Raw genomic sequence first — 24,881 nt, 5'->3', positions numbered from 1 at the left:
TGCTCAGCTGCCCAGAGGCCTGTTCTGTAAGATCACAATGAGTCACTCAGCCAAGGAGCAGGAGGGGAGGGCCGAGCTGGCTGGGAGAAAAGGGGACAGTGCGAGTCATTGGGGAGTCCCGATTCTCTTCCCTCCGCCCAAGGTGTGCACTTTATAATATTTAACATGGATTTCGCAATGGAAACTCCCTCCTTCCAATGCTTACACCACGTGTGTGAAACTCATTCCATGGAGGGCCCAGTGTCTGCGGCTTTTCCGCTAGTCCCCGATTGATGAATTAAGCTCACTAATTAGTAAGGAACTACCCTCACCTGGGTGTGGGCGGGCTTTCTATCTCCTGAAATGACAACCGGCAGTATTTGTAAAGACTCTCACCAAGGACAAACTAAAAGGCTGTAAAGGCCAAAAGTGTCACACACACACACACACACACACACACACACACACACACACACACACACACACACACACACACACACACACACACACACACACACACACACACTACCCAAAAAAGTATTTTAATGTGTTCGACCAGAATGACTGCAGTAGGTTATGTCCATCTACTCATTCCTTAAAATGTTGACAAATAAATACAATTTGCTACAGTACTTGCCATACATGTATAGCCATTGATGTGTTTAGAGAAGGTTGGACATTGCTTTTGTTGCACTGCAGCCATCTAGCTAAATGACCACACAACTTGCTAGCTACCTTATTAGCCTGCTAGCTAACAGAGCAAGGAACTGTAGCTATTGGTCGGTAGGACACAACCACCACGTACAGTACCAGGACGCAATCACCACGTACAGTACCAGGACGCAATCACCACGTACAGTACCAGGACGCAATCACCACGTACAGTACCAGGACGCAATCACCACGTACAGTACCAGGACGCAATCACCACGTACAGTACCAGGACGCAATCACCACGTACAGTACCAGGACGCAATCACCACGTACAGTACCAGGACGCAATCACCACGTACAGTACCAGGACGCAATCACCACGTACAGTACCAGGACGCAATCACCACGTACAGTACCAGGACGCAATCACCACGTACAGTACCAGGACGCAATCACCACGTACAGTACCAGTCAACAGTTTGAACACACGTATTCATTCAAAGGTTTCTTTATTTTTACTCTTTTCTACTAGTGAAAACAGCAACAACTATAAAATAACACACATGGAATCATGTAGTAACCCCCCAAAATATTTCAGATTCTTCAAAGTAGCCACCATTTGCCTTGATGACAGCTTTGCACACTCTTGGCATTCTCTCAACCAACTTTATGAGGTAGTCACCTGGAATGCATTTCTATTAACAGGTGTGCCTTGTTAATAGTTCATTTGTGGAATTACTTTCCTTCTTAATGCGTTTGAGCCAATCAGTTGGGTCGTGACAAGGTAGGGATGGTGTACAGAAGATAGCCCTATTTGGTAAAAGACCAAGTCCATATTATGGCAAGAACATCTCAAATAAACAAAGAGAAGCCACAGTCCATCATTACTTTAAGACATGAAGGTCAGTCAATCCAGAAAATGTCAAGAACTTTGAATGTTTCTTCAAGTGCAGTCGCAAAAACCATCAAGCGCTATGATGAAACTGGCTCCCATGAGGACCACCACAGGAAAGGAAGACCCAGAGTTACCTCTGCTGCAGAGGATAAGTTACCAGCCTCAGAAATTGCAGCCCAAATAAATGCTTCACAGAGTTCAAGTAACAGACACATCTCAACATCAACTGTTCAGAGGAGACTGAGTGAATCAGGCCTTCATGGTCAAATTTCTGCAAAGAAACCACTACTAAAGGACACCAATAATAAGAAGAGACTTGCTTGGGCCAAGAAACACGAGCAGTGGACATTAGACTGGTGGAAATTGGTCCTTTGGTCTGAGGAGTACAAATGTGAGATTTTTGGATCCAACCGCCGTGTCTTTGTGAGACGCAGAGTAGGTGAACGGATGATCTCCGCATGTGTAGTTCTCACTGTGAAGCATGGAGGAGGTGGTGTGATGGTGCTTTGCTGGTGACACTGTCTGTGATTGATTTAAAGTTCAAGGCACAGTTAACCAGAATGGCTACCACAGCATTCTGCAGCGATACGACATCCCATCTGGTTTGCGCTTAGTGGGACAATCATTTGTTTTCAACAGGACAATGACTCAACACACCTCCAGGCTGTGTAAGGGCTATTTGTCCAAGAAGGAGAGTGATGGAGTGCTGCATCAGATGACCTGGCCTCCACAAATCACCCAACCTCAACCCAATTGAGATGGTTTGGGATGACTTGAACCGCAGAGTGAAGGAAAAGCAGTCAACAAGTGCTCAGCATATGTGGGAACTCCTTCAAGACTGTTGGAAAAGCATTCCAGGTGAAGCTGGTTGAGAGAAAGAGAATGCCAAGAGTGGCCAAAGCTGTCATCAAGGCAAAGGGTTGCTACTTTGAAGAATCTAAAATATAAAACATATTTTGATTTGTTTAACACTTTTTTGGTTACAACATGTGATTCCATATGTGTTATTTCATAGTTTGTCTTCACTATTATTCTACAATGTAGAAAATAGTAAAAATAAAGAAAAAGCCTTGAATGAGCAGGTGTCCAAACTTTTGACTGGTACTGTATATTTAACTCAATAAGTTTCAAGGTTTAGAGGTCAGGTTCCTCAGAAGACTCCAGGCTCAGAGAGGGTTAGGGATCAGGTTCCTCAGAAGATGCCTGCCTCCGAAAGGGGTAGGGGTCAGATTCCTCAGAAGACGCCAGCCTCAGTGAGTAGTGTATTGGCCTCCAGCAGCATTCCCTTGGCGTAGACCCGTACGGTGTAGAACATAGTGAGGAAGTCCTGTGTGCTGAACAGAGTGTCTGCCAGGGCGAAGCCCAGGGTGGAGGGGATGAATCCTCTGCCGTACTCCACCATCCACGTCCCAGCGCTCCACTGGACCGACGTCGCCTCGCCTACCGTGTGGACTATCGTATCACCTGTCAACACACACACACACACACACACACACACACACACACACACACACACACACACACACACACACACACACACACACACACACACACACACACACACACACACACACACACACACACACACACACACACACACACACACACACACACACACACACACGATACAGAAGATGCTACAACGTAGGCCCACTCCACCTTACTAGTAGGTAGGCTAGTTTACTTTGACATGTTAGTAATTTAGAGCCACTTACAGTAGTGAGTCATTTAGCAGACTCTCTTATCCAGAGCCACTTACAAGAGCAATTACCGTAAATTCCGGACTATAAGCCGCAACTTTTTCCCCAGGCTTTGAACCTCGCGGCTTAAACAATGACGTGGCTAATATATGGATGTTTCCCTCTCAATTTTTTTTTTCTCAAAAAAAAACACATTCTGTGACGTGCTCAGTTTTTTTGCGGCATGAAGCTTTCATTAGACCAATGAAATTGCCAAACGGGTTATTAAGGTCAAACAACTTTTTTGTTTACTGTTTAGATTAAATCGAGCGCTCTCAAACTTCCCATCATTCTGATTACGGTAGTCATTTTGTCACCCTCATCATGGCAAAGACATGGAGAAATGCATATGATGCAGCTTTCAAGTTGAAGGCGATTGATCTGGCTGTTGGAAAAGGAAATAGAGCTGCTGCACGGGAGCTTGGTCTTAATGAGTCGATGATAAGACGTTGGAAACAGCAGCGTGAGGAACTGACTCAGTGCAAAAAGACAACTAAAGCTTACTGCTAATTTTACATTTTTTGTTACAAGCCGTGTTTCGTTAAAGCCTGTGTAAAGTTCATTTGTTTCAACGTACCGGTAGGCACCTGTGGCTTATAGACATGTGCGGCTTATTTATGTTCAAAATAATGTATATATTTTTTAAATTCAGTGGGTGCGGCTTATATTCAGGTGCGCTTAATAGTCCGGAAATTACGGTAGGATTAAGTGCCTTGCTCAAGGGAACAACGACAGATTTTTCACCTAGTCGGCTCAGAGACCTTTAGTTACTGACCATACACTCTTAACCACTAGGCTACCTGCCTCACCTCATTGACCCGTGTTTTACCTGGGTAGAACAGCTGTAGTGTCTAAATTTATACATTTAAATATAGAATTTAATAGGATCTCTGTGGTCTTACCTGGATAGTACATTTCACTCTTAGTTGATCCCTCCTTCCACTGCCTGAAGGTCCCAGAGATGATGGTGTCTGATATTTCAGCCCAGTAACGACCTTAAGAGAATTTCAACAAGTTAATAACAAAAACCAAACAGGAGGCACAGAGTGATACGATGGAGGAAAGAAGACGTTAAGAATGATGATGTGACCCAAATGGCACCCTATTCCCATCCTTTTATTTATTTAACCTTTATTTAACCAGGAAGGGCTCATTGAGATTTAAAATCTCTTTTTCAAGAGCGTCCTGGCCAAGATAGGCAGCACCAAGTCATTACACACCAAGTCATTACACAATTACAGACAGACAACATACAAAACTACAAGTAATCTAGTAAAAACCAATAGAATTAAGAAAGAATATAAAATCATAAAACAGCAAATGAAAAACATTGACAGGTCAGGGCATCAGTCAAATCCTTCATCAGTGATTTGAAAACACCAATCGGGACCAAGTTCTTCCAGTTTAACAGTATTTTGTAAGACGTTTCCAAGACGAAGGCGCAGAGTACATAAAAGCCCTTTTACCAAATTCAGTTCGGACATTTGGAACAGTTAGCAGGATAAAGTCCCGCGAACGAAGAGACGACCCACCACATTACTGAACAATAAAAATGCCCAAATAAAAAGGTAGTAAACCCAAAATGGCTTTATAAATAAAAGTATACCAGTGACTGAGCCTACGAGTGACTAGAGAAGGCCAGCCAACCCTGGTATACAAAGTGCAGTGGTGCGTAAGGGTTTTGCAATTTAAAATAAATCTCAAACCGCCATGGTAAAGGGTGTCAATTGATCTCAAACACTGAGCGGAAGCATTCATATATAAAATATCCCCATAGTCTAGTAAAGGCATAAATGTAGCTGATACTAGCCTCCTTCTGGCTTCAAAAGAAAAACAAAAGAGAGGCCATCATCAATCAAAATTCCAAGATATTTATATGAGGTTACAAACTCAATCTCATTGCCCTGACAGGTAGTAATAGGTGAAAGGTTCAGAGGTCTATTTCTTGCTTTAGAAAAGACCAGTAGTTTAGTTTTGTCAGTATTGAGGATAAGCTTCAATTGAGACAAGGTATGTTGAACAGTATAAAAAGCCGTTTGCAAGTTCTGGAAAGCTTTTGTAAGAGACGAGGCACAACAATAAATAACAGTATCATCAGCATAAAAATGAAGTTGCGCATTTTGGACATTTTTGTCTAAATTATTTATACAAATAGTGAATAAGAGAGGACCAAGTACAGAGCCTTGGGGCACACCATTTAAGACAGACAATTTAACAGACCTAAGCCCATCAAATTGAGTGCACTGAGTTCTATCAGACAGATAGTTAACAAACCATGCAACTGCATGCTCTGACCTACTCTCGACAATCTCTGCCTTAGTATAGCATGATCAACTGTATCAAAAGCCTTAGAGAGATCAATAAAAAGTGAGACACAATGCTGTTTTTTGTCAAGAGCTTCAGCGATATCATTTAAAACCTTCATGGCTGCTGTAATTGTGCTGTGCTTCTTCCTGAAACCCGATTGGTACATTGATAAAATACAGTTAGTATATAAAAACTATTTTAGCTGGTCACTCACAAGGGTTTCAAGTATTTTCACCAGGGGTGACAGCTTTGAGATTGGCCTATAATTATTTAAAAGAGTTGGATCTCCCCCTTTTAAAAGTGGCAGGACAAATGCTGATTTCCAGATCTTTGGAATTTCATTACATTCCAGGGTTAGATTAAACAGATATGCAAGTGGTTCAGCTATGAAATCAGCTGCCAGATTTAAAAAGCAGGGATCCAAAAGATCAGGACCTGCAGGCTTTCTCTGATCTAAGGATTTCAGGGCCTTATGTACCACCTGCACTGAGAATGGCAAAAAGCTAAAAGTTTGACCAGCTCTCACTGGTTCATCCACACAAGGTTGTACAGAGACAGAGGACACTGAATCAAACAGTCTACCAGATGATACAAAGTGCTCATTGAAACAATTCAGCATTTCAGTTGTGTCATATATAGCAACAGAGTCCTTCAATACACATGACGGTAATTCATTAACATTACTGTTACCAGACATAGACTTAATAGCCTTCCAAAACTTTCTAGGGTCATTCAGGTTATCAGTGGTAACAGACATAAAATATTCAGACTTGGCCTTCCTGAGAAGAACACTTGTTTCGTAACTGCCTAAAAACAAGCCAATCAGCATCAGAACACGGTTTCCTTGCTTTAGCCCAGGCTAGATTACGGTCGTGAACAATGCAAGAAAGCTCAGACGAAAACCATGGATTATCCCTCCCTTTAACCCTGAACCTGCGGAATGGAGCATGTCTGTTTACTATTTGGAGAAAACCATCATGAAAGAATTTCCAGGCAGTTTCCACATCAGGGATAAGCTCAATCTTGCTCCAGTCAAAATAAAACCAATCATGAAAGAAAGCCTGCTCAATGAAACACTTCAGATTTCTCTCACGAATAAAACGCGGGTTAGAAATCTTAGTATTTCTAATAGCAACAACAGCACAATGGTCACTTAAATCATTACAAAAAACACCAACCGCAGAATATTTGTCAATATCAAATCAATCAGGGTAGATTTATCTGGGCATTTTAGATTTGGGCGAGTGGGTGAGTTAATCAACTGGGTAAGATTCATAGAATTACAAAACATTTTTAAATCATCAGACACCGGCATTAACCAACACCAGTTGATCATAGGGCACTACCTATAGGGTGGCAGGTAGCCTAGTGGTTACAGAGTTGGGCCAGTAACCAGCAGGTAGCCTAGTGGTTACAGAGTTGGGCCAGTAACCAGCAGGTAGCCTAGTGGTTACAGAGTTGGGCCAGTAACCAGCAGGTAGCCTAGTGGTTAGAGCGTTGGGCCAGTAACCAGCAGGTAGCCTAGTGGTTACAGAGTTGGGCCAGTAACCAGCAGGTAGCCTAGTGGTTAGAGCGTTGGGCCAGTAACCAGCAGGTAGCCTAGTAGTTAGAGCGTTGGGCCAGTAACCAGCAGGTAGCCTAGTGGTTAGAGCGTTGGGCCAGTAACCAGCAGGTAGCCTAGTGGTTAGAGCGTTGGGCTAGTAACAGCAGGTAGCCTAGTGGTTAGAGATTGGGCCAGTAACCAGCAGGTAGCCTAGTGGTTAGAGCGTTGGGCCAGTAACCAGCAGGTAGCCTAGTGGTTAGAGCGTTGGACCAGTAACCAGCAGGTAGCCTAGTGGTTACAGAGTTGGGCCAGTAACCAGCAGGTAGCCTAGTGGTTAGAGCATTGGGCCAGTAACCAGCAGGTAGCCTAGTCGTTAGAGCGTTGGGCCAGTAACCAGCAGGTAGCCTAGTGGTTAGAGCGTTGGGCCAGTAACCAGCAGGTAGCCTAGTGGTTAGAGCGTTGGGCCAGTAACCAGCAGGTAGCCTAGTGGTTAGAGAGTTGGGCCAGTAACCAGCAGGTAGCCTAGTGGTTAGAGCGTTGAACCCGTAACCTAACCAGCAGGTAGCCTAGTGGTTACAGAGTTGGGCCAGTAACCAGCAGGTAGCCTAGTGGTTAGAGCATTGGGCCAGTAACCAGCAGGTAGCCTAGTGGTTAGAGCGTTGGACCAGTAACCAGCAGGTAGCCTTGTGGTTACAGAGTTGGGCCAGTAACCAGCAGGTAGCCTCGTGGTTAGAGCGTTGGGACAGTAACCAGCAGGTAGCCTAGTGGTTAGAGCGTTGGGCCAGTAACCAGCAGGTAGCCTAGTGGTTAGAGCGTTGGGCCAGTAACCAGCAGGTAGCCTAGTGGTTAGAGCGTTGGGCCAGTAACCAGCAGGTAGCCTAGTGGTTACAGAGTTGGGCCAGTAACCAGCAGGTAGCCTAGTCGTTAGAGCGTTGGGACAGTAACCAGCAGGTAGCCTAGTGGTTAGAGCGTTGGGACAGTAACCAGCAGGTAGCCTAGTGGTTAGAGCGTTGGACCAGTAACCAGCAGGTAGCCTAGTGGTTACAGAGTTGGGCCAGTAACCAGCAGGTAGCCTAGTGGTTAGAGCGTTGGGCCAGTAACCAGCAGGTAGCCTAGTGGTTAGAGCGTTGGGCCAGTAACCAGCAGGTAGCCTAGTGGTTAGAGAGTTGGGCCAGTAACCAGCAGGTAGCCTAGTGGTTAGAGCGTTGAACCCGTAACCTAACCAGCAGGTAGCCTAGTGGTTACAGAGTTGGGCCAGTAACCAGCAGGTAGCCTAGTGGTTAGAGCATTGGGCCAGTAACCAGCAGGTAGCCTAGTGGTTAGAGAGTTGGGCCAGTAACCAGCAGGTAGCCTAGTGGTTAGAGCGTTGGACCAGTAACCAGCAGGTAGCCTTGTGGTTACAGCGTTGGACCAGTAACCAGCAGGTAGCCTAGTGGTTAGAGCGTTGGGCCAGTAACCAGCAGGTAGCCTAGTGGTTAGAGCGTTGGGCCAGTAACCAGCAGGTAGCCTAGTGGTTACAGAGTTGGGTCAGTAACCAGCAGGTAGCCTAGTGGTTAGAGCGTTGGACCAGTAACCAGCAGGTAGCCTAGTGGTTAGAGCGTTGGACCAGTAACCAGCAGGTAGCCTAGTGGTTAGAGCGTTGGACCAGTAACCAGCAGGTAGCCTAGTGGTTAGAGCGTTGGACCAGTAACCAGCAGGTAGCCTAGTGGTTAGAGAGTTGGGCCAGTAAACAGCAGGTAGCCTAGTGGTTAGAGCGTTGGACCAGTAACCAGCAGGTAGCCTAGTGGTTACATAGTTGGGCCAGTAACCAGCAGGTAGCCTAGTGGTTAGAGCGTTGGGCCAGTAACCAGCAGGTAGCCTAGTGGTTAGAGCGTTGGGCCAGTAACCAGCAGGTAGCCTAGTGGTTAGAGAGTTGGGCCAGTATCCAGCAGGTAGTCTAGTGGTTAGAGCGTTGGGCCAGTAACCAGCAGGTAGTCTAGTGGTTTGAGCGTTGGGCCAGTAACCAGCAGCTAGCCTAGTGGTTACAGAGTTGGGCCAGTAATCGGCAGGTAGCCTAGTGGTTAGAGCGTTGGGCCAGTAACCGGCAGGTAGCCTAGTGGTTAGAGCGTTGGGCCAGTAACCAGCAGGTAGCCTAGTGGTTACAGAGTTGGGCCAGTAACCAGCAGGTAGCCTAGTGGTTAGAGCGTTGGGCCAGTAACCGGCAGGTAGCCTAGTGGTTAGAGCGTTGGGCCAGTAACCAGCAGGTAGCCTAGTGGTTAGAGCGTTGGGCCAGTAACCAGCAGGTAGCCTAGTGGTTAGAGCGTTGGGCCAGTAACCAGCAGGTAGCCTAGTGGTTAGAGCGTTGGACCAGTAACCAGCAGGTAGCCTAGTGGTTAGAGCGTTGGGCCAGTAACCAGCAGGTAGCCTAGTGGTTAGAGCGTTGGACCAGTAACCAGCAGGTAGCCTAGTGGTTAGAGCGTTGGGCCAGTAACCAGCAGGTAGCCTAGTGGTTAGAGCGTTGGACCAGTAACCAGCAGGTAGCCTAGTGGTTAGAGCGTTGGGCCAGTAACCAGCAGGTAGCCTAGTGGTTAGAGCGTTGGACCAGTAACCAGCAGGTAGCCTAGTGGTTAGAGCGTTGGGCCAGTAACCAGCAGGTAGCCTAGTGGTTACAGAGTTGCATCACTGCCTGGTATGGTAACTGCTCGGCATCTGACCGTAAGGTACTACAGAGGGTAGTGCGTACGGTCCAGTACATCACTGGGGCCAAGCTTCCTGACATCCAGGACCTCTATACTAGGCGATGTCAGAGGAAGGCCCAAACAATTGTCAGACTCCAGTCACCCAAATTATAGACTGTTCTCTCTTTACTACCGCACAGCAATCGGTACCGGAGCGCCAAGTCTAGGACCAAAAGGCTCCTTAACAGCTTCTACCCCCAAGCTGTAAGACTGCTGAACAATTAATCAAATGGCCACCCAGACTATTTACATTGACACACAACCCCCCTATTTGTTTTTACACTGCTGCTACTTGCTGTTTATTATCTATGCATAGTCACTTTACCCCCACCTACATGTACAGGTTACCTTGACTAACCTGCACCCCCCCCTACATTGACTCGGTACCGGTATTTGCCTCGTTATTGTTATTTTATTGTGTTACATTTATATTATTTTTTACTTTAGCTTATTTGGTAAATATTTTCAGAACACTTTCTTGAACTGCATTGTTGGTTAAGGCTTGTAAGTAAGCATTTCACTGTAAGTTGTATTCGGCCCATGTGACAAATGAAGCTTGATTTGACCTATCATACTACTATGGCTGAACCTGTAAAACAACACATTACACTGCACCTATTGTTTCATTTAACCTTTATTTAACCAGGTAGGCTAGTTGAGAACAAGTCCTTTATTTAACCAGGTAGGCTAGTTGAGAACAAGTCCTTTATTTAACCAGGTTAGGCTAGTTGAGAACAAGTCCTTTATTTAACCAGGTAGGCTAGTTGAGAACAAGTCCTTTATTTAACCAGGTAGGCTAGTTGAGAACAAGTCCTTTATTTAACCAGGTAGGCTAGTTGAGAACAAGTCCTTTATTTAACCAGGTAGGCTAGTTGAGAACAAGTCCTTTATTTAACCAGGTAGGCTAGTTGAGAACAAGTTCTCATTTACAACTGCGACCTGGCCAAGATAAAGCAAAGCAGTGCGACAGAAAAATAACTGAAAGGTTGCAAGATCAAATCCCCGAGCTGACAAGCTAAAAATCTGTCGTTCTGCCCCTGAACAAGGCAGTTAACCCACTGTTCCCAGGCCATCATTGAAATTAAGAACTTGTTCTTAACTGACTTGCCTAGTTAAATAAAGGTTAAAAAAAATATGACAATACATGTTTTACTTATGACCAGGGCCCATAGAGGCAGTGTGTGAACCCAGAGAGATCCTGACCTGAGTGTCCTCCTGTGTCCACAGCGGTGCCGAACAGCAGGACGTACTCGGTGAGGGAGGCGTGGAGCAGACACATGGACCCCATCCAGCCGCCTGCGTTGACAAACACCCACTGCAGGTCCTCGTCCGGCAGGATGTGACCCGGGTACTTCCTCCGCAGCTCCACCACCACCTTGGAGAACGCCTGGTCGTGGTCCTGGCCTGGAGGAGACAACATCATCAACAACACAGAACACCTGGTCGTGGTCCTGGAGGAGACAACATCAACAACACAGAACACCTGGTCGTGGTCCTGGCCTGGAGGAGACAACATCATCAACACAGAACGCCTGGTCGTGGTCCTGGAGGAGACAACATCAACAACAACACAGAACACCTGGTCGTGGTCCTGGAGGAGACAACATCATCAACACAGAACACCTGGTCCTGGCCTGGAGGAGACAACATCATCAACACAGAACACCTGGTCGTGGTCCTGGAGGAGACAACATCAACAACAACACAGAACACCTGGTCGTGGTCCTGGAGGAGACAACATCAACAACAACACAGAACACCTGGTCGTGGTCCTGGCCTGGAGGAGACAACATCAACACAGTTGTTTGGTCCTGGCCTCAAAATCACATGTAGAGCAGTGATAAATCAGTATTACCAGACATGAGAAAATACAACTATGGAATGGTAGAGGTTTCTTGTCAACAGCAGTAAACTAGACCCCATGTCTAGCATGTCCCTGACCTCTCTTATCATCGATGAACCCTCCCATTTTAAAAAGATAGCATGCTGATGTTAGCTTGCGAGAGCTCTCACTCACCTCTCTCAACTGCTAATCCACCTCCTTCTAGTCAAAACCATTTGGCTAGTAGGGTCATGTGGCTGCAACTAGATCTGGAAGGCTGGCATAATACAATTACAGCTAGCTAGCTACATGCTTGGGTCTAACCCTACAGCCAGTTGCTGACTTGGCATAGCCAATCAACTATTCTAGCTAGTTAACTTGTGGGTTATTGAAGCAATAAGACACCAGGAGGTGTGGTATATGGCCGATATACCACGGCTAAGGGCTGTTCTTACGCACAAAGAGGCGTGCCTAGATACAGCCCTTACCCGTGTTATATTGGCCATATACCACAAACCCGAGGTGCCTTATTGCTATTATAAACTGGTTACCAATGTAATTAGAGCAGTAAAAATACATGTTTTGTCATACCTGTGATATATGGTCTGATATACCACACCTTTCAGCCAATCAGCATTCAGGACTCGAACCACCCCGTTTATAATGTTTAAATGGCTAAGGGCTGTATCCAGGCACTCCGCATTGCATCGTGCAAAAGAACAGCCATTAGTCGTGGTATATTGGCCATATACCACAAACCCGAGGTGCCTTATTGTTTAATTATACAAGGGTTGGGTCTAATCCTGAATGCTGATTGGTTAAAACGACGTTACATGCAGAGTCTATTCCACAAATTACCACCAGCTAAATCTGATGTTAAAATGCCTATTTACTCTGTTCCATCTGACTGTGCAATCCACTGTCTCATCAGCCCAGCCAGGCAATTTATAAACTTGATCTCCACTATAAAAAGCATCTAGACATTATCTCACATTTAGCTTTCAACCACAGAGATTTGTATAAACCTGTCTGTCTCTCCGACATTTGCAACTTTGTTTCAATATTCAAATTTGATCTCCAGCTCCAAATTTGATCTCCCATGAATTCATGTGGCTGTGGTGGACGAGACAGAGAGGCAGCCGAAACATCAATCAGCTGGCAGCTTTTGTATGGATGTGGATGTATACAAATACATTTGAATTGAAAAAGGTCAAACGAAACGACGTGCAGCTAGTTTGCGGTCTTTCCAGCTTCAGTTTAAAGTAACTGTTTTAGCCGTGTGGTTGGCCGTGTTGTCGGTTGGCCGTGCGGTTGACCGTGTGGTTGGCCTGCTCCTCTGAACAACAGTGTCCTGATGAGTGAGCACATTTTCTATCCCAGGCGAAATATCGCCTTATTGGCTCATTGTTATGGATGTATCCAAATACATGTCACTTGAAAACAGCTTAAACAAATGCAGCTACTTCACTGTTATTCTGGCTTGTTGACGTGACTAAGTTAGCCGTAGTTGGCTAGCTAGCGATAAGAACGTTGCCAGCCAGTACGGCAATGGAACATTTAGACCGAACGACTGGGTCGCGTCCATAGATACAGAACAAATAGACTGAACGACTGGGTCGCGTCCATAGATACAGAACAAATAGACTGAACGACTGGGTCGCGTCCATAGATACAGAACAAATAGACTGAACGACTGGGTCGCGTCCATAGATACAGAACAAATAGACTGAACGACTGGGTCGCGTCCATAGATACAGAACAAATAGACTGAACGACTGGGTCGCGTCCATAGATACAGAACAAATAGACTGAACGACTGGGTCGAGTCCATAGATACAGAACAAATAGACTGAACGACTGGGTCCATAGATACAGAACAAATACACTGAACGACTGGGTCACGTCCATAGATACAGAACAAATAGACTGAACGACTGGGTCGAGTCCCTGGCAACCCAACCGATTGAACGAACGACCAGCCGGCTTTAACCCGAGCTTTGTGTCGGGACTATATCTTGTAGAAGGATGAAATAGTATGAATAAATGCATCAAACTAAAGTTGAATGAAAATATGTATTTGAATATGTTGGTAACCCGTTGTATAAAAGGCTTACATGGCATTATTACTTAATTTCACTAGTCTTGCTCATGATGTTAAACTAACCATCACAAATATCAATTTAATGATTATCTGGAGCGTATTCATTACGCAGATTATGTTGTAAAACGTTTCTTAAACGGAGAGAAATATCTGAATTTGTCCAATAGAAACTATCGTTTGCTCTGTTTGCTTCCGTGTAGTTATTCCGTAATGAATGCTCCCCTGACTAGACAACTAGCCATTTACCTGCGTATCGCTTGGCCAGGACAGCAACATCTTCCTTTGTGAAGACATACTGTTTACTAGCCATCCACTGTCGCAGGTACATCACCATCAACACAGACACTCCAGCCAGCACGATTAACTTTAACACTTTAGTTGTCCAATACATGACTGAGATTGAGTGGTACAACACCACGACCAGAGAAACAGACAGTAAGAGCTGCGCTGAAGACGAGACGGAAGTTATGCGAAGGCACCCATAGAGATAGATACATGACTCATCTGTGTCTATGTCGTTATCGCATCTGAGACAGCACGGGCAGCGCCAACGAGTTTATCTCCAGTTTGAAGTAGTCCATTTTCTCCTAAATGATTGGCTGATCCCTCCTGATGACCCTATTGGACATGACTTCAACCGGGTCACCAGGAGGGACCAGCCAATGAAGTTGGAAGTCCCACCCAGTTGGCTCCATTGACCTGGCGGAAGCCTTGTGGCGGAAGCCACTACAGGTCTCTATCATTCTCTATGGGGGAGGCGCCTTAACGTTCAGCTCTGTTGTTCCCCCAACCTGGAACGGTTCTTCTTTACTTTTATTAACTAACAGAAGAGGAATAGTCACATACAAACTATTTACATGGCCAGGAATCCTAAACAAACAAATCATATTCATTATTAATACAACAACTTTTAATTGGCTTTTTGTTTTTCATGTTAGTTAAAGTAGTGACATATTGTTTAAATTCATTTATAAAGTGAAAAAAGTTAGGTTTTGAATTAGACTATTTGCATGTGTGAATATGAAATGTACCTAATAATTAAATATACTACATCTTTATCAATGTCAGAATTTCTGAAATAAATCATTATATCAAAACCATTAAATTGTACAACTGGTCCTATTTTTTTTGTAATGAAATTATGTATGTCAATCCCAACATTATACTATAAATACAGGCAGATAACACATGAAAAATGGTCTGTCTCCTCCTCCATTCCACAGAAATCACATTTATAGTCAATATTCAGCTTGAATCTTTCCAGAACATGTTTCACAGGATAAATTCTATGTAACATTTTAAATTAAACTTCCTTTACCTTGTTACTGGTGTAACTGATGTGAAATGGCTAGTTAGTTAGCGGTGGTGTAACTGATGTGAAATGGCTAGTTAGTTAGCGGTGGTGTAACCGATGTGAAATGGCTAGTTAGTTAGCGGTGGTGTAACTGATGTGAAATGGCTAGTTAGTTAGCGGTGGTGTAACCGATGTGAAATGGCTAGTTAGTTAGCGGTGGTGTAACCGATGTGAAATGGCTAGTTAGTTAGCGGTGGTGTAACCGATGTGAAATGGCTAGTTAGTTAGCGGTGGTGTAACCGATGTGAAATGGCTAGTTAGTTAGCGGTGGTGTAACCGATGTGAAATGGCTAGTTAGTTAACGGTGGTGTAACCGATGTGAAATGGCTAGTTAGTTAGCGGTGGTGTAACCGATGTGAAATGGCTAGTTAGTTAGCGGTGGTGCGCGCTAATAGCGTTTCAATCAGTGACGTCACTCGCTCTGAGACTTGAAGTGGTTGTTCCCCTTGCGTTGCAAGGGCCGCGGCTTTTGTGGCGCGATAGGTAACGATGCTTCGTGGGGTGACTGTTGTTGATGTGTGCAGAGGGTCCCTGGTTCGAGCCCGGGTTGGGGCGAAGAGAGGGACTGTTACACTGCTACAATATTTGTTAGCAATTTTCCATGCTTTCCCCAATTGTATATCACCATAGATATTTGACCAAAATAATCTTGCTGAGGGAATTGTAGTATCACAAAACATATTCCTAAACTGTTTATTACTTCATTTATCTTTGATGTTAATATTGCCAATGAATATATTTTCATGTAAATCTATGTTACTTACATCAACCACAGAGGAATTTAAAAGAGATAAAACCCCCCTTGGAATCGCATCAAACACATCTGCATATTATTTCAGGGTTAATGGAATGTTAAACTTATCATGAAATTCCCCATATGAGAGTAGATATCCATCCTCATTCAGTAACTGACCAACCTAGATCGAATGGGGGCGGAAGAAATTGACGAGTCGAGTATTGAAACGCTATCCAATCAGAATCGTGAAAACTGTCACGCAGGCATGGTGGCAGGGTCAATATTGTAGTTCAGTTTGCTTTTGGCGACATGAAGTCACTTGTGTTGTTCTAGCTATCAGAAAACCACTAGATGTAAGATTGTGTCCTACCAAGACAAATATTTAACAACACATATCTATCTGAATGTTCCGCATCGTTCTCCTAGTAAACCTTGGTTACGATCCGGACAACAACTGGAATCCTGCGTTCATCTGCGCAGCTACGATTCTCTCCGCTGGTTCGATTCCGAGAGTAGTTAGCGGCAGAGCGGTTTCCAAACAGCACTAACTCAAAGCAGGGTTAGGGTTCATCTTATAGATGTCAGACTGAAGACAGTCCGAGCCACCAGCGGTACTGACACAGAGAGAGGTTTAGTAAAGTAGTACTGGACACAGGTGGATTTCACGTCGTCGACGTTGTGACAGCAACATAGACCAACGCAATGAGCAGCAATAATGAACTCCGCTTTGATCCAAAGGGTAATATCTCTTTCCTGGAACACACTACTAAAACGAGACTACAGACTATTAGTGCATTTGGTATTTTAGGAGTTATTGATTAAAGGAGCATAATGTTACTCTTTATAGTCCAATGACTTTACATGTTCAGTCAGCAAGAGTTTATCTTACCACAGAATACAACCCGTGATTCAGTTCCTGTTTTGGTAGATTCATAATAAAGTACATGGATACATCTCTGGTGCCACCTGCAGGCCATGTTATAGAGCACAGTCCAGATACACTTTAATTGGTATAACTTTCACCTGTGACTGAACCTCTACCTATTAGAAAACATGAGGCTGGACTACAATAGAATCTGGGGTTAGTTCTTGAGATGACCTGATTAGCTAACTGTGTGTGTGTATGTGTGCGTGTGTATCTCTCTCTCTGTGTCTCGCACTCTCTGTGTTTGTCTCTGTGTCTCTCTCTCACTCTCTGTCTGTGTTTGTCTCTGTCTCTCTCTCTCTGTGTCTGTGTTTGTCTCTGTGTCTCTCTCTCTCTCTGTGTTTGTGTTTGTCTCTGTGTCTCTCTCTCTCTCTCTGTGTTTGTGTCTCTCTCTCTCTGTGTTTGTCTCTGTCTCTCTCTCTCTCTCTGTCTCTCTCTGTCTGTCTCTCTCTCTCTCTGTGTGTCTGTGTTTCTCTCTCTCTCTCTCTGTCTGTGTTTCTCTCTCTCTCTCTCTGTCTGTGTGTGTCTCTCTCTCTCTGTCTGTGTGTGTGTCTCTCTCTCTCTGTCTGTGTGTGTGTCTCTCTCTCTCTGTCTGTGTGTGTCTCTGTGTCTGTGTTTGTCTCTGTCTCTCACTCTCTGTGTCTGTCTCTGTCTCTCTCTCTCTGTGTCTGTGTTTGTCTCTGTCTCTCTCTCTCCCTCTCTCTCCCTCCCTCTCTCTCTCTCTCTCTCTCTCTCTCTCTCTGTCTCTGTCTCTGTCTCTCTGTGTCTGTGTTTGTCTCTGTGTCTCTCTCTCTCTGTCTGTCTCAGAGCACCAGCACCTGCGCTACAACCCCCTGCGGGACACGTGGGTTCTGGTGTCGGCCCACAGGATGAAGAGACCCTGGAGTGGCCAGGTGGAGAAGGAAGAGGAGGACCGTGTACCTCAACATGACCCAAACAACCCCCTCTGTCCTGGGAACACCAGGGCCAACGGAGAGGTGAGACCCTTGACCTCTAACCATATAACCCTAACAACCCCCTCTGTCCTGGGAACACCAACAGAGAGGACACACACACAGAGATAGGTACAGTATATAGTAGATACAGTAAGTACAGCAGATAGATAGATACAGTATATAGTACAGTGGGGGGAAAAAAGTATTTGATCCCCTGCTGATTTTGTACGTTTGCCCACTGACAAAGAAATGATCAGTCTATAATTTTAATGGTAGGTTTATTTGAACAGTGAGAGACAGAATAACAACAAAAAAATCCAGAAAAACGCATGTCAAAAATGTTATAAAATGATTTGCATTTTAATGTGGGAAATAAGTATTTGACCCCTCTGCAAAACATGACTTAGTACTTGGTGGCAAAACCCTTGTTGGCAATCACAGAGGTCAGACGTTTCTTGTAGTTGGCCACCAGGTTTGCACACATCTCAGGAGGGATTTTGTCCCACTCCTCTTTGCAGATCTTCTCCAAGTCATTAAGGTTTCGAGACTGACGTTTGGCAACTCGAACCTTCAGCTCCCTCCACAGATTTTCTATGGGATTAAGGTCTGGAGACTGGCTAGGCCACTCCAGGACCTTAATGTGCTTCTTCTTGAGCCACTCCTTTGTTGCCTTGGCCGTGTGTTTTGGGTCATTGTCATACTGGAATACCCATCCACGACCCATTTTCAATGCCCTGGCTGAGGGAAGGAGGTTCTCACCCAAGATTTGACGGTACATGGCTCTGTCCATCGTCCCTTTGATGCGGTGAAGTTGTCCTGTCCCTTTAGCAGAAAAACACCCCCATAGCATAATGTTTCCACCTCCATGTTTGACGGTGGAGATGGTGTTCTTGGGGTCATAGGCAGCATTCCTCCTCCTCCAAACACGGCGGGTTGAGTTGATGCCAAAGAGCTCCATTTTGGTCTCATCTGACCACAACACTTTCACCAGTTGTCCTCTGAATCATTCAGATGTTCATTGGCAAACTTCAGACGGGCATGTATATGTATTCTTGAGCAGGGGGACCTTGCGGGCGCTGCAGGATTTCAGTCCTTCACGGTGTAGTGTGTTACCAATTCTTTTCTTGGTAACTATGGTCCCAGCTGCCTTGAGATCATTGACAAGATCCTCCCGTGTAGTTCTGGGCTGATTCCTCACCGTTCTCATGATCATTGCAACTCCACGAGGTGAGATTTTGCATGGAGCCCCAGGCCGAGGGAGATTGACAGTTCTTTTGTGTTTCTTCCATTTGCAAATAATCGCACCAACTGTTGTCACCTTCTCACCAAGCTGCTTGGCGATGGACTTGTAGCACATTCCAGCCTTGTGAAGGTCTACAATCTTGTCCCTGACATCCCTGGAGAGCTCTTTGGTCTTGGCCATGGTGGAGAGTTTGGAATCTGATTGATTGCTTCTGTGGACAGGTGTCTTTTTTACAGGTAACAAGCTGTGGTTAGGAGCACTCCCTTTAAGAGTGTGCTCCTAATCTCAGCCTGTTATCTGTATAAAAGACACCTGGGAGCCAGAAATCTTTCTGATTGAGAGGGGGTCAAATACTTATTTCCCTCATTAAAATGCAAATCAATTTATATCATGTTTGACATGCGTTTTTCTGGATTTTTTTGTTGTTATTGTCTCTCACTGTTCACATAAACCTACCATTAAAATTATAGACTGATCCTTTCTTTATCAGTGGGCAAATGTACAAAATCAGCAGGGGATCAAATACTTTTTTTCCCCCACTGTAGATATAGTAAATACAGTAGATAGATTTTATTATGTGTATTTTTATTTAACCTTTATTTAACTAGGCAAGTCAGTTAAGAACGAATTATTATTTACAATGACAGCCTAGGAACTGTGGCTTGTTCAGGGGCAAAATGCCAGATTTTTACCTTGTCAGCTCGGGGATTTGATCTGGCAACCTTTCGGTTACTGGCCCAACGCTCTAACCACTAGGCTATATGCCGCCCCAAAGATACAATAGGTAGATACAGTAGGTAGATAGGTAGATATAAAGTAGGTAGATATATTAGATAGGTAGATACATTAGATAGGTAGATACAGTAGGTATATATATTAGATAGGTAGATATATTAGATAGGTAGATACAGTAGGTAGATACATTAGATAGGTAGATACAGTAGGTAGATATATTAGATTGGTAGATACATTAGATAGGTAGATACAGTAGGTAGATATATTAGATTGGTAGATACATTAGATAGGTAGATACAGTAGGTAATTTACAGTAGGTAGATACAGTAGATGGGTAGATATATTAGATAGGTAGGTAGGTAGGTAGATTAGATAGGTAGAGATAAAGTAGGTAGATACAGTAGATAGGTAGATACAGTAGGTAGATACATTAGGTAGGTAGATACAGTAGGTAGGTAGATACAGTAGGTAGATACATTAGATAGGTAGATACAGTAGGTAGATACATTAGATAGGTAGATACATTAGGTAGGTAGATATATTAGATAGGTAGATACAGTAGGTAGATATATTAGATACATTAGATAGGTAGGTAGATACAGTAGGTAGATACAGTAGGTAATTTACAGTAGGTAGATACAGTAGAGATAAAGTAGGTAGATGCAGTAGATAGGTAGATATATTAGATAGGTAGATACAGTAGGTAGGTAGATACAGTAGATACAGTAGGTAGGTAGATACAGTAGGTAGATATATTAGCTAGGTAGATACAGTAGATATACATTAGATAGGTAGATACATTAGGTAGGTAGATATATTAGATAGGTAGATACAGTAGGTAGATATATTAGATACATTAGATAGGTAGGTAGATACAGTAGGTAGATACAGTAGGTAATTTACAGTAGGTAGATACAGTAGAGATAAAGTAGGTAGATGCAGTAGATAGGTAGATATATTAGATAGGTAGATACAGTAGGTAGGTAGATACAGTAGATACAGTAGGTAGGTAGATACAGTAGGTAGATATATTAGCTAGGTAGATACAGTAGATATACATTAGATAGGTAGATACAGTAGGTAGATACATTAGGTAGATATATTAGATAGGTAGATACATTAGGTAGGTAGATATATTAGATCGGTAGATACAGTAGGTAGATATATTAGATACATTAGATAGGTAGATATATTAGATCGGTAGGTAGGTAGATTAGATAGGTAGATCAAGTAAGTAGATACAGTAGATAGGTAGATACAGTAGGTAGATACATTAGATAGGTAGATACAGTAGATATACATTAGTTAGGTAGATACAGTAGGTAGATACATTAGATAGGTAGATACAGTAGGTAGATACATTAGATAGGTAGATATATTAGATAGGTAGATACAGTAGGTAGGTAGATACAGTAGGTAGATATATTAGCTAGGTAGATACAGTAGATATACATTAGATAGGTAGATACAGTAGGTAGATACATTAGGTAGATATATTAGATAGGTAGATACATTAGGTAGGTAGATATATTAGATCGGTAGATACAGTAGGTAGATATATTAGATACATTAGATAGGTAGATATATTAGATCGGTAGGTAGGTAGATTAGATAGGTAGATCAAGTAAGTAGATACAGTAGATAGGTAGATACAGTAGGTAGATACATTAGATAGGTAGATCAAGTAAGTAGATACAGTAGATAGGTAGATACAGTAGGTAGATACATTAGATAGGTAGATACAGTAGATATACATTAGTTAGGTAGATACAGTAGGTAGATATATTAGATAGGTAGATACATTAGGTAGGTAGATATATTAGATCGGTAGATACAGTAGGTAGATATATTAGATACATTAGATAGGTAGATATATTAGATCGGTAGGTAGGTAGATTAGATAGGTAGATCAAGTAAGTAGATACAGTAGATAGGTAGATACAGTAGGTAGATACATTAGATAGGTAGATACAGTAGATATACATTAGTTAGGTAGATACAGTAGGTAGATACATTAGATAGGTAGATACAGTAGGTAGATACATTAGATAGGTAGATATATTAGGTAGATGCAGTAGATACAGTTGAAGTCGGATATTTACATACACTTTAGCCAAATATATTTAAACTCAGTTTTTCACAATTTCTGACATTTCGGGTAGCCTTCCACAAGCTTCCCACAATAAGTTGGGTGAATTTTGTCCCATTCCTCCTGACAGAGCTGGTGTAACTGAGTCAGGTTTGAAGGCCTCTTTGCTCACACACCCTTTTTCAGTTCTGCCCACACATTTTCTATGGGATTGAGGTCAGGGCTTTGTGATGGCCTCTCCAATACCTTGACTTTGTTGTCCTTAAGCCATTTTGTCACAACTTTGGAAGAATGCTTGGGGTCATTGTCCATTTGGAAGACCCATTTGCGACCAAGCTTTTAACTTCCTGACTGATGTCTTGAGATGTTGCTTCAATATATCCACATAATTTTCCCACCTCATGATGCCATCTATTTTGTGAAGTACACCAGTCCCTCCTGCAGCAAAGCACCCCACAACATGATGCTGCCACCCCCGTGCTTCACGGTTGGGATGGTGTTCTTCGGCTTGCAAGCCTCCCCCTTTTATCCAAACATAACGATCGTCATTATGGCCAAACAGTTCTATTTTTGTTTCATCAGACCAGAGGACATTTCTCCAAAATGTACGATCTTTGTCCCCATGTGCAGTTGCAAACCGTAGTCTGGCTTTTTTATGGCGGTTTTGGAGCAGTGGCTTCTTCCTTGCTGAGCGGCCTTTCAGGTTATGTCGATATAGGACTTGTTTTACTGTGGATATAGATAATGTTTGTGCCTGTGTCCTCCAGCATCTTCACAAGGTCCTTTGCTGTTGTTCTGTAATTGATTTGCACTTTTTGCACCAAAGTACGTTCATCTCTAGGAGACAGAACGCGTCTCCTTCCTGAGCGGTATGACGGCTGCGTGGTCCCATGGTGTTTATACTTGCGTACTATTGTTTGTACAGATGAACGTGGTATCTTCAGGCGTTTGGAAATTGCTCCCAAGGATGAACCAGACTTGTGGAGGTCTACAATTTTTTTTTTTCTGAGGTCTTGGCTGATTTCTTTTGATTTTCCCACGATGTCAAGCAAAGAGGCACTGAGTTTGAAGGTAGGCCTTGAAAAACATCCACAAGTACACCTCCAATTGACTCAAATGATGTCAATTAGCCTATCAGAAGCTTCTAAAGCCATGACATAATTTTCTGGAATTTTCCAAGCTGTTTAAAGGCACAGTCAACTTAGTGTCTGTAAACTTATGACCCACTGGAATTGTGATACAGTGAATTATGAGTGAAATAATCTGTCTGTAAACAATTGTTGGAAAAATTGCTTGTGTCATGCACAAAGTAGATGCCCTGATCGTCTTGCCAAAACTATAATTGTTAAAAAACAAGTTTTAATGACTCCAACCTAAGTGTATGTAAACTTACAACTTCAACGTTAGGTAGATATAGTTAGATACTTTTAGATTTAGGTAGATACAGTACATATAAGTAGGTACAGTAGATATAGGTAGATACTGTAGATATAGGTAGATACTGTAGATACAGTAGATATAAGTAGGTACAGTAGATACTGTAGATGTAGGTAGATACAGTAGAAGTAGGTAGAGTAGATATAGGTAGGTAGAGTAGATATAGGTAGGTACTGTAGATACTGTAGAAATAGGTAGGTACAGTAGATATAAGTAGGTACAGTAGATATAAGTAGGTACAGTAGATATAAGTAAGTACTGTAGATATAGATAGGTACAGTAGATATAGATAGGTACAGTAGATATAGATAGGTACAGTAGATGTAGGTAGATACTGTAGATGTAAGTAGAAATAGGTAGATATAAGTAGATATTAAGTAGATATAAATATATACAGTAGATATAGGTAGATTAAGTAGATTAAGTAGATACAGTAGATATAGGTAGATACAGTAGAAGTAGGTAGAGTAGATATAGGTAGGTAGAGTAGATATAGGTAGGTACTGTAGATACTGTAGAAATAGGTAGGTACAGTAGATATAAGTAAGTACTGTAGATATAGATAGGTACAGTAGATATAGATAGGTACAGTAGATATAGATAGGTACAGTAGATGTAGGTAGATACTGTAGATGTAGGTAGATACTGTAGATGTAAGTAGAAATAGGTAGATATAAGTAGATATAAGTAGATACAGTAGATATAGGTAGATTAAGTAGATACAGTAGATATAGGTAGATACATTAGATATATGTAGATATAGTAAATATAAGTAGATATAGGTAGATATAAGTACATATTAAGTAGATATAAATAGATATAGATAGATACAGTAGATATAAGTAGATATAGGTAGATACAAGTAGATATAGATAGATATAGGTAGATACATTAGATATAGGTAGATATAGGTATTTACAGGTAGATAAAGGTAGATATAGTAGATATAACTAGATAGATACGGTAGATATAGGTAGATATAAGTAGATAGATATAGTAGATACGGTAGATATAGTAGATATAAGTAGATAGATATAGGTAAATACAGATAGATGTAGATTCAGTAGATATAGATGTAGATTAAGTAAATACAGTAGATATAGATAGATATAAGTACATATAGGTAGATATAAGTACATATAGGTAGATATAAGTACATACGGTAGATTAAGTAGATTAGGTAGATTAAGTAGAGATAGGTAGATATAGGTAGATTAAGTAGATATAGGTAGATACAGTAGATTAGGTAGATTAAGTAGAGATAGGTAGAGATAGTAGATATAGGTAGATACAGTAGATATAGGTAGACACAGTAGATATAAGTAGATTCAGTAGATACGGTCGATATATTAATTACAGTAGATATATTAGATACTGTAGATATAGGTAGATCCGGTAGATATATTAGATACAGTAGATATATTAGATACAGTAGATATAGGTAGATCCGGTAGATATATTAGATACAGTAGCTATATTAGATACTGTAGATATAGGTAGATCTGGTAGATATATTAGATACAGTAGATTAAGTAAATACAGTAGATATAGATAGATATAAGTACATATAGGTAGATATACAGTAGATATAGGTAGATTAAGTAGAGAGGTAGATATAGGTAGATTAAGTAGATATAGGTAGATGCAGTAGATGTAGATATAGGTAGATA

At 42.5% G+C, this 24,881-nt stretch overlaps 2 protein-coding genes across 3 annotated transcripts in view; one reads left to right on the top strand and one right to left on the bottom strand.

Annotated features, from left to right (window-relative positions):
- Positions 1-505: 505 nt before the first annotated feature.
- On the bottom strand, positions 506-14,298 carry sigmar1 (sigma non-opioid intracellular receptor 1). The gene is made up of 5 exons (XM_082960615.1): positions 14,004-14,298; positions 11,038-11,238; positions 4,170-4,262; positions 2,703-2,992; positions 506-2,660 (listed from the first exon to the last, which is right to left on the bottom strand). The coding sequence occupies exons 1-4, from the start codon at positions 14,146-14,148 to the stop codon at positions 2,763-2,765; spliced, it is 669 nt and encodes a 222-aa protein (XP_082816741.1). The 5' UTR covers positions 14,149-14,298; the 3' UTR covers positions 506-2,660; positions 2,703-2,762.
- Positions 14,299-16,096: 1,798 nt separating this feature from the next.
- The window catches only part of galt (galactose-1-phosphate uridylyltransferase), a 73,302-nt gene continuing 64,517 nt past the window's right edge, over positions 16,097-24,881 (top strand). The window contains exons 1-2 of one of the 2 annotated variants that reach the window (XM_082959633.1): positions 16,097-16,586; positions 17,580-17,749. In XM_082959633.1, coding sequence (XP_082815759.1) covers positions 16,550-16,586; positions 17,580-17,749 — 207 coding nt within the window. In that variant the 5' untranslated portion in view covers positions 16,097-16,549. 2 annotated transcript variants of the gene reach the window in all.

The sequence above is a fragment of the Salmo salar genome, chromosome 13, assembly GCF_965601325.2.
Source record: "Salmo salar chromosome 13, fSalSal1, whole genome shotgun sequence".
In the NCBI taxonomy this organism is placed as follows: Eukaryota; Metazoa; Chordata; class Actinopteri; order Salmoniformes; family Salmonidae; genus Salmo; species Salmo salar.
The sequence above is the reverse complement of the archived record's forward strand: the minus strand, read 5'-3'. Positions and strand labels throughout refer to the sequence as shown.

What these genes read in the sequence shown, in the direction of transcription:
- sigmar1 (XM_082960615.1), bottom strand. Translation starts at nt 14,148, where the DNA reads ATGTATTGGACAACTAAAGTGTTAAAGTTAATCGTGCTGGCTGGAGTG. An exon ending in CCTGGCCAAGCGATACGCAG is followed by an intron (nt 11,239 to 14,003) that starts GTAAATGGCTAG and finishes TGTCTCCTCCAG; the next exon opens with GCCAGGACCACGACCAGGCG. An exon ending in GAGTGAAATGTACTATCCAG is followed by an intron (nt 2,993 to 4,169) that starts GTAAGACCACAG and finishes GTGTGTTGACAG; the next exon opens with GTGATACGATAGTCCACACG.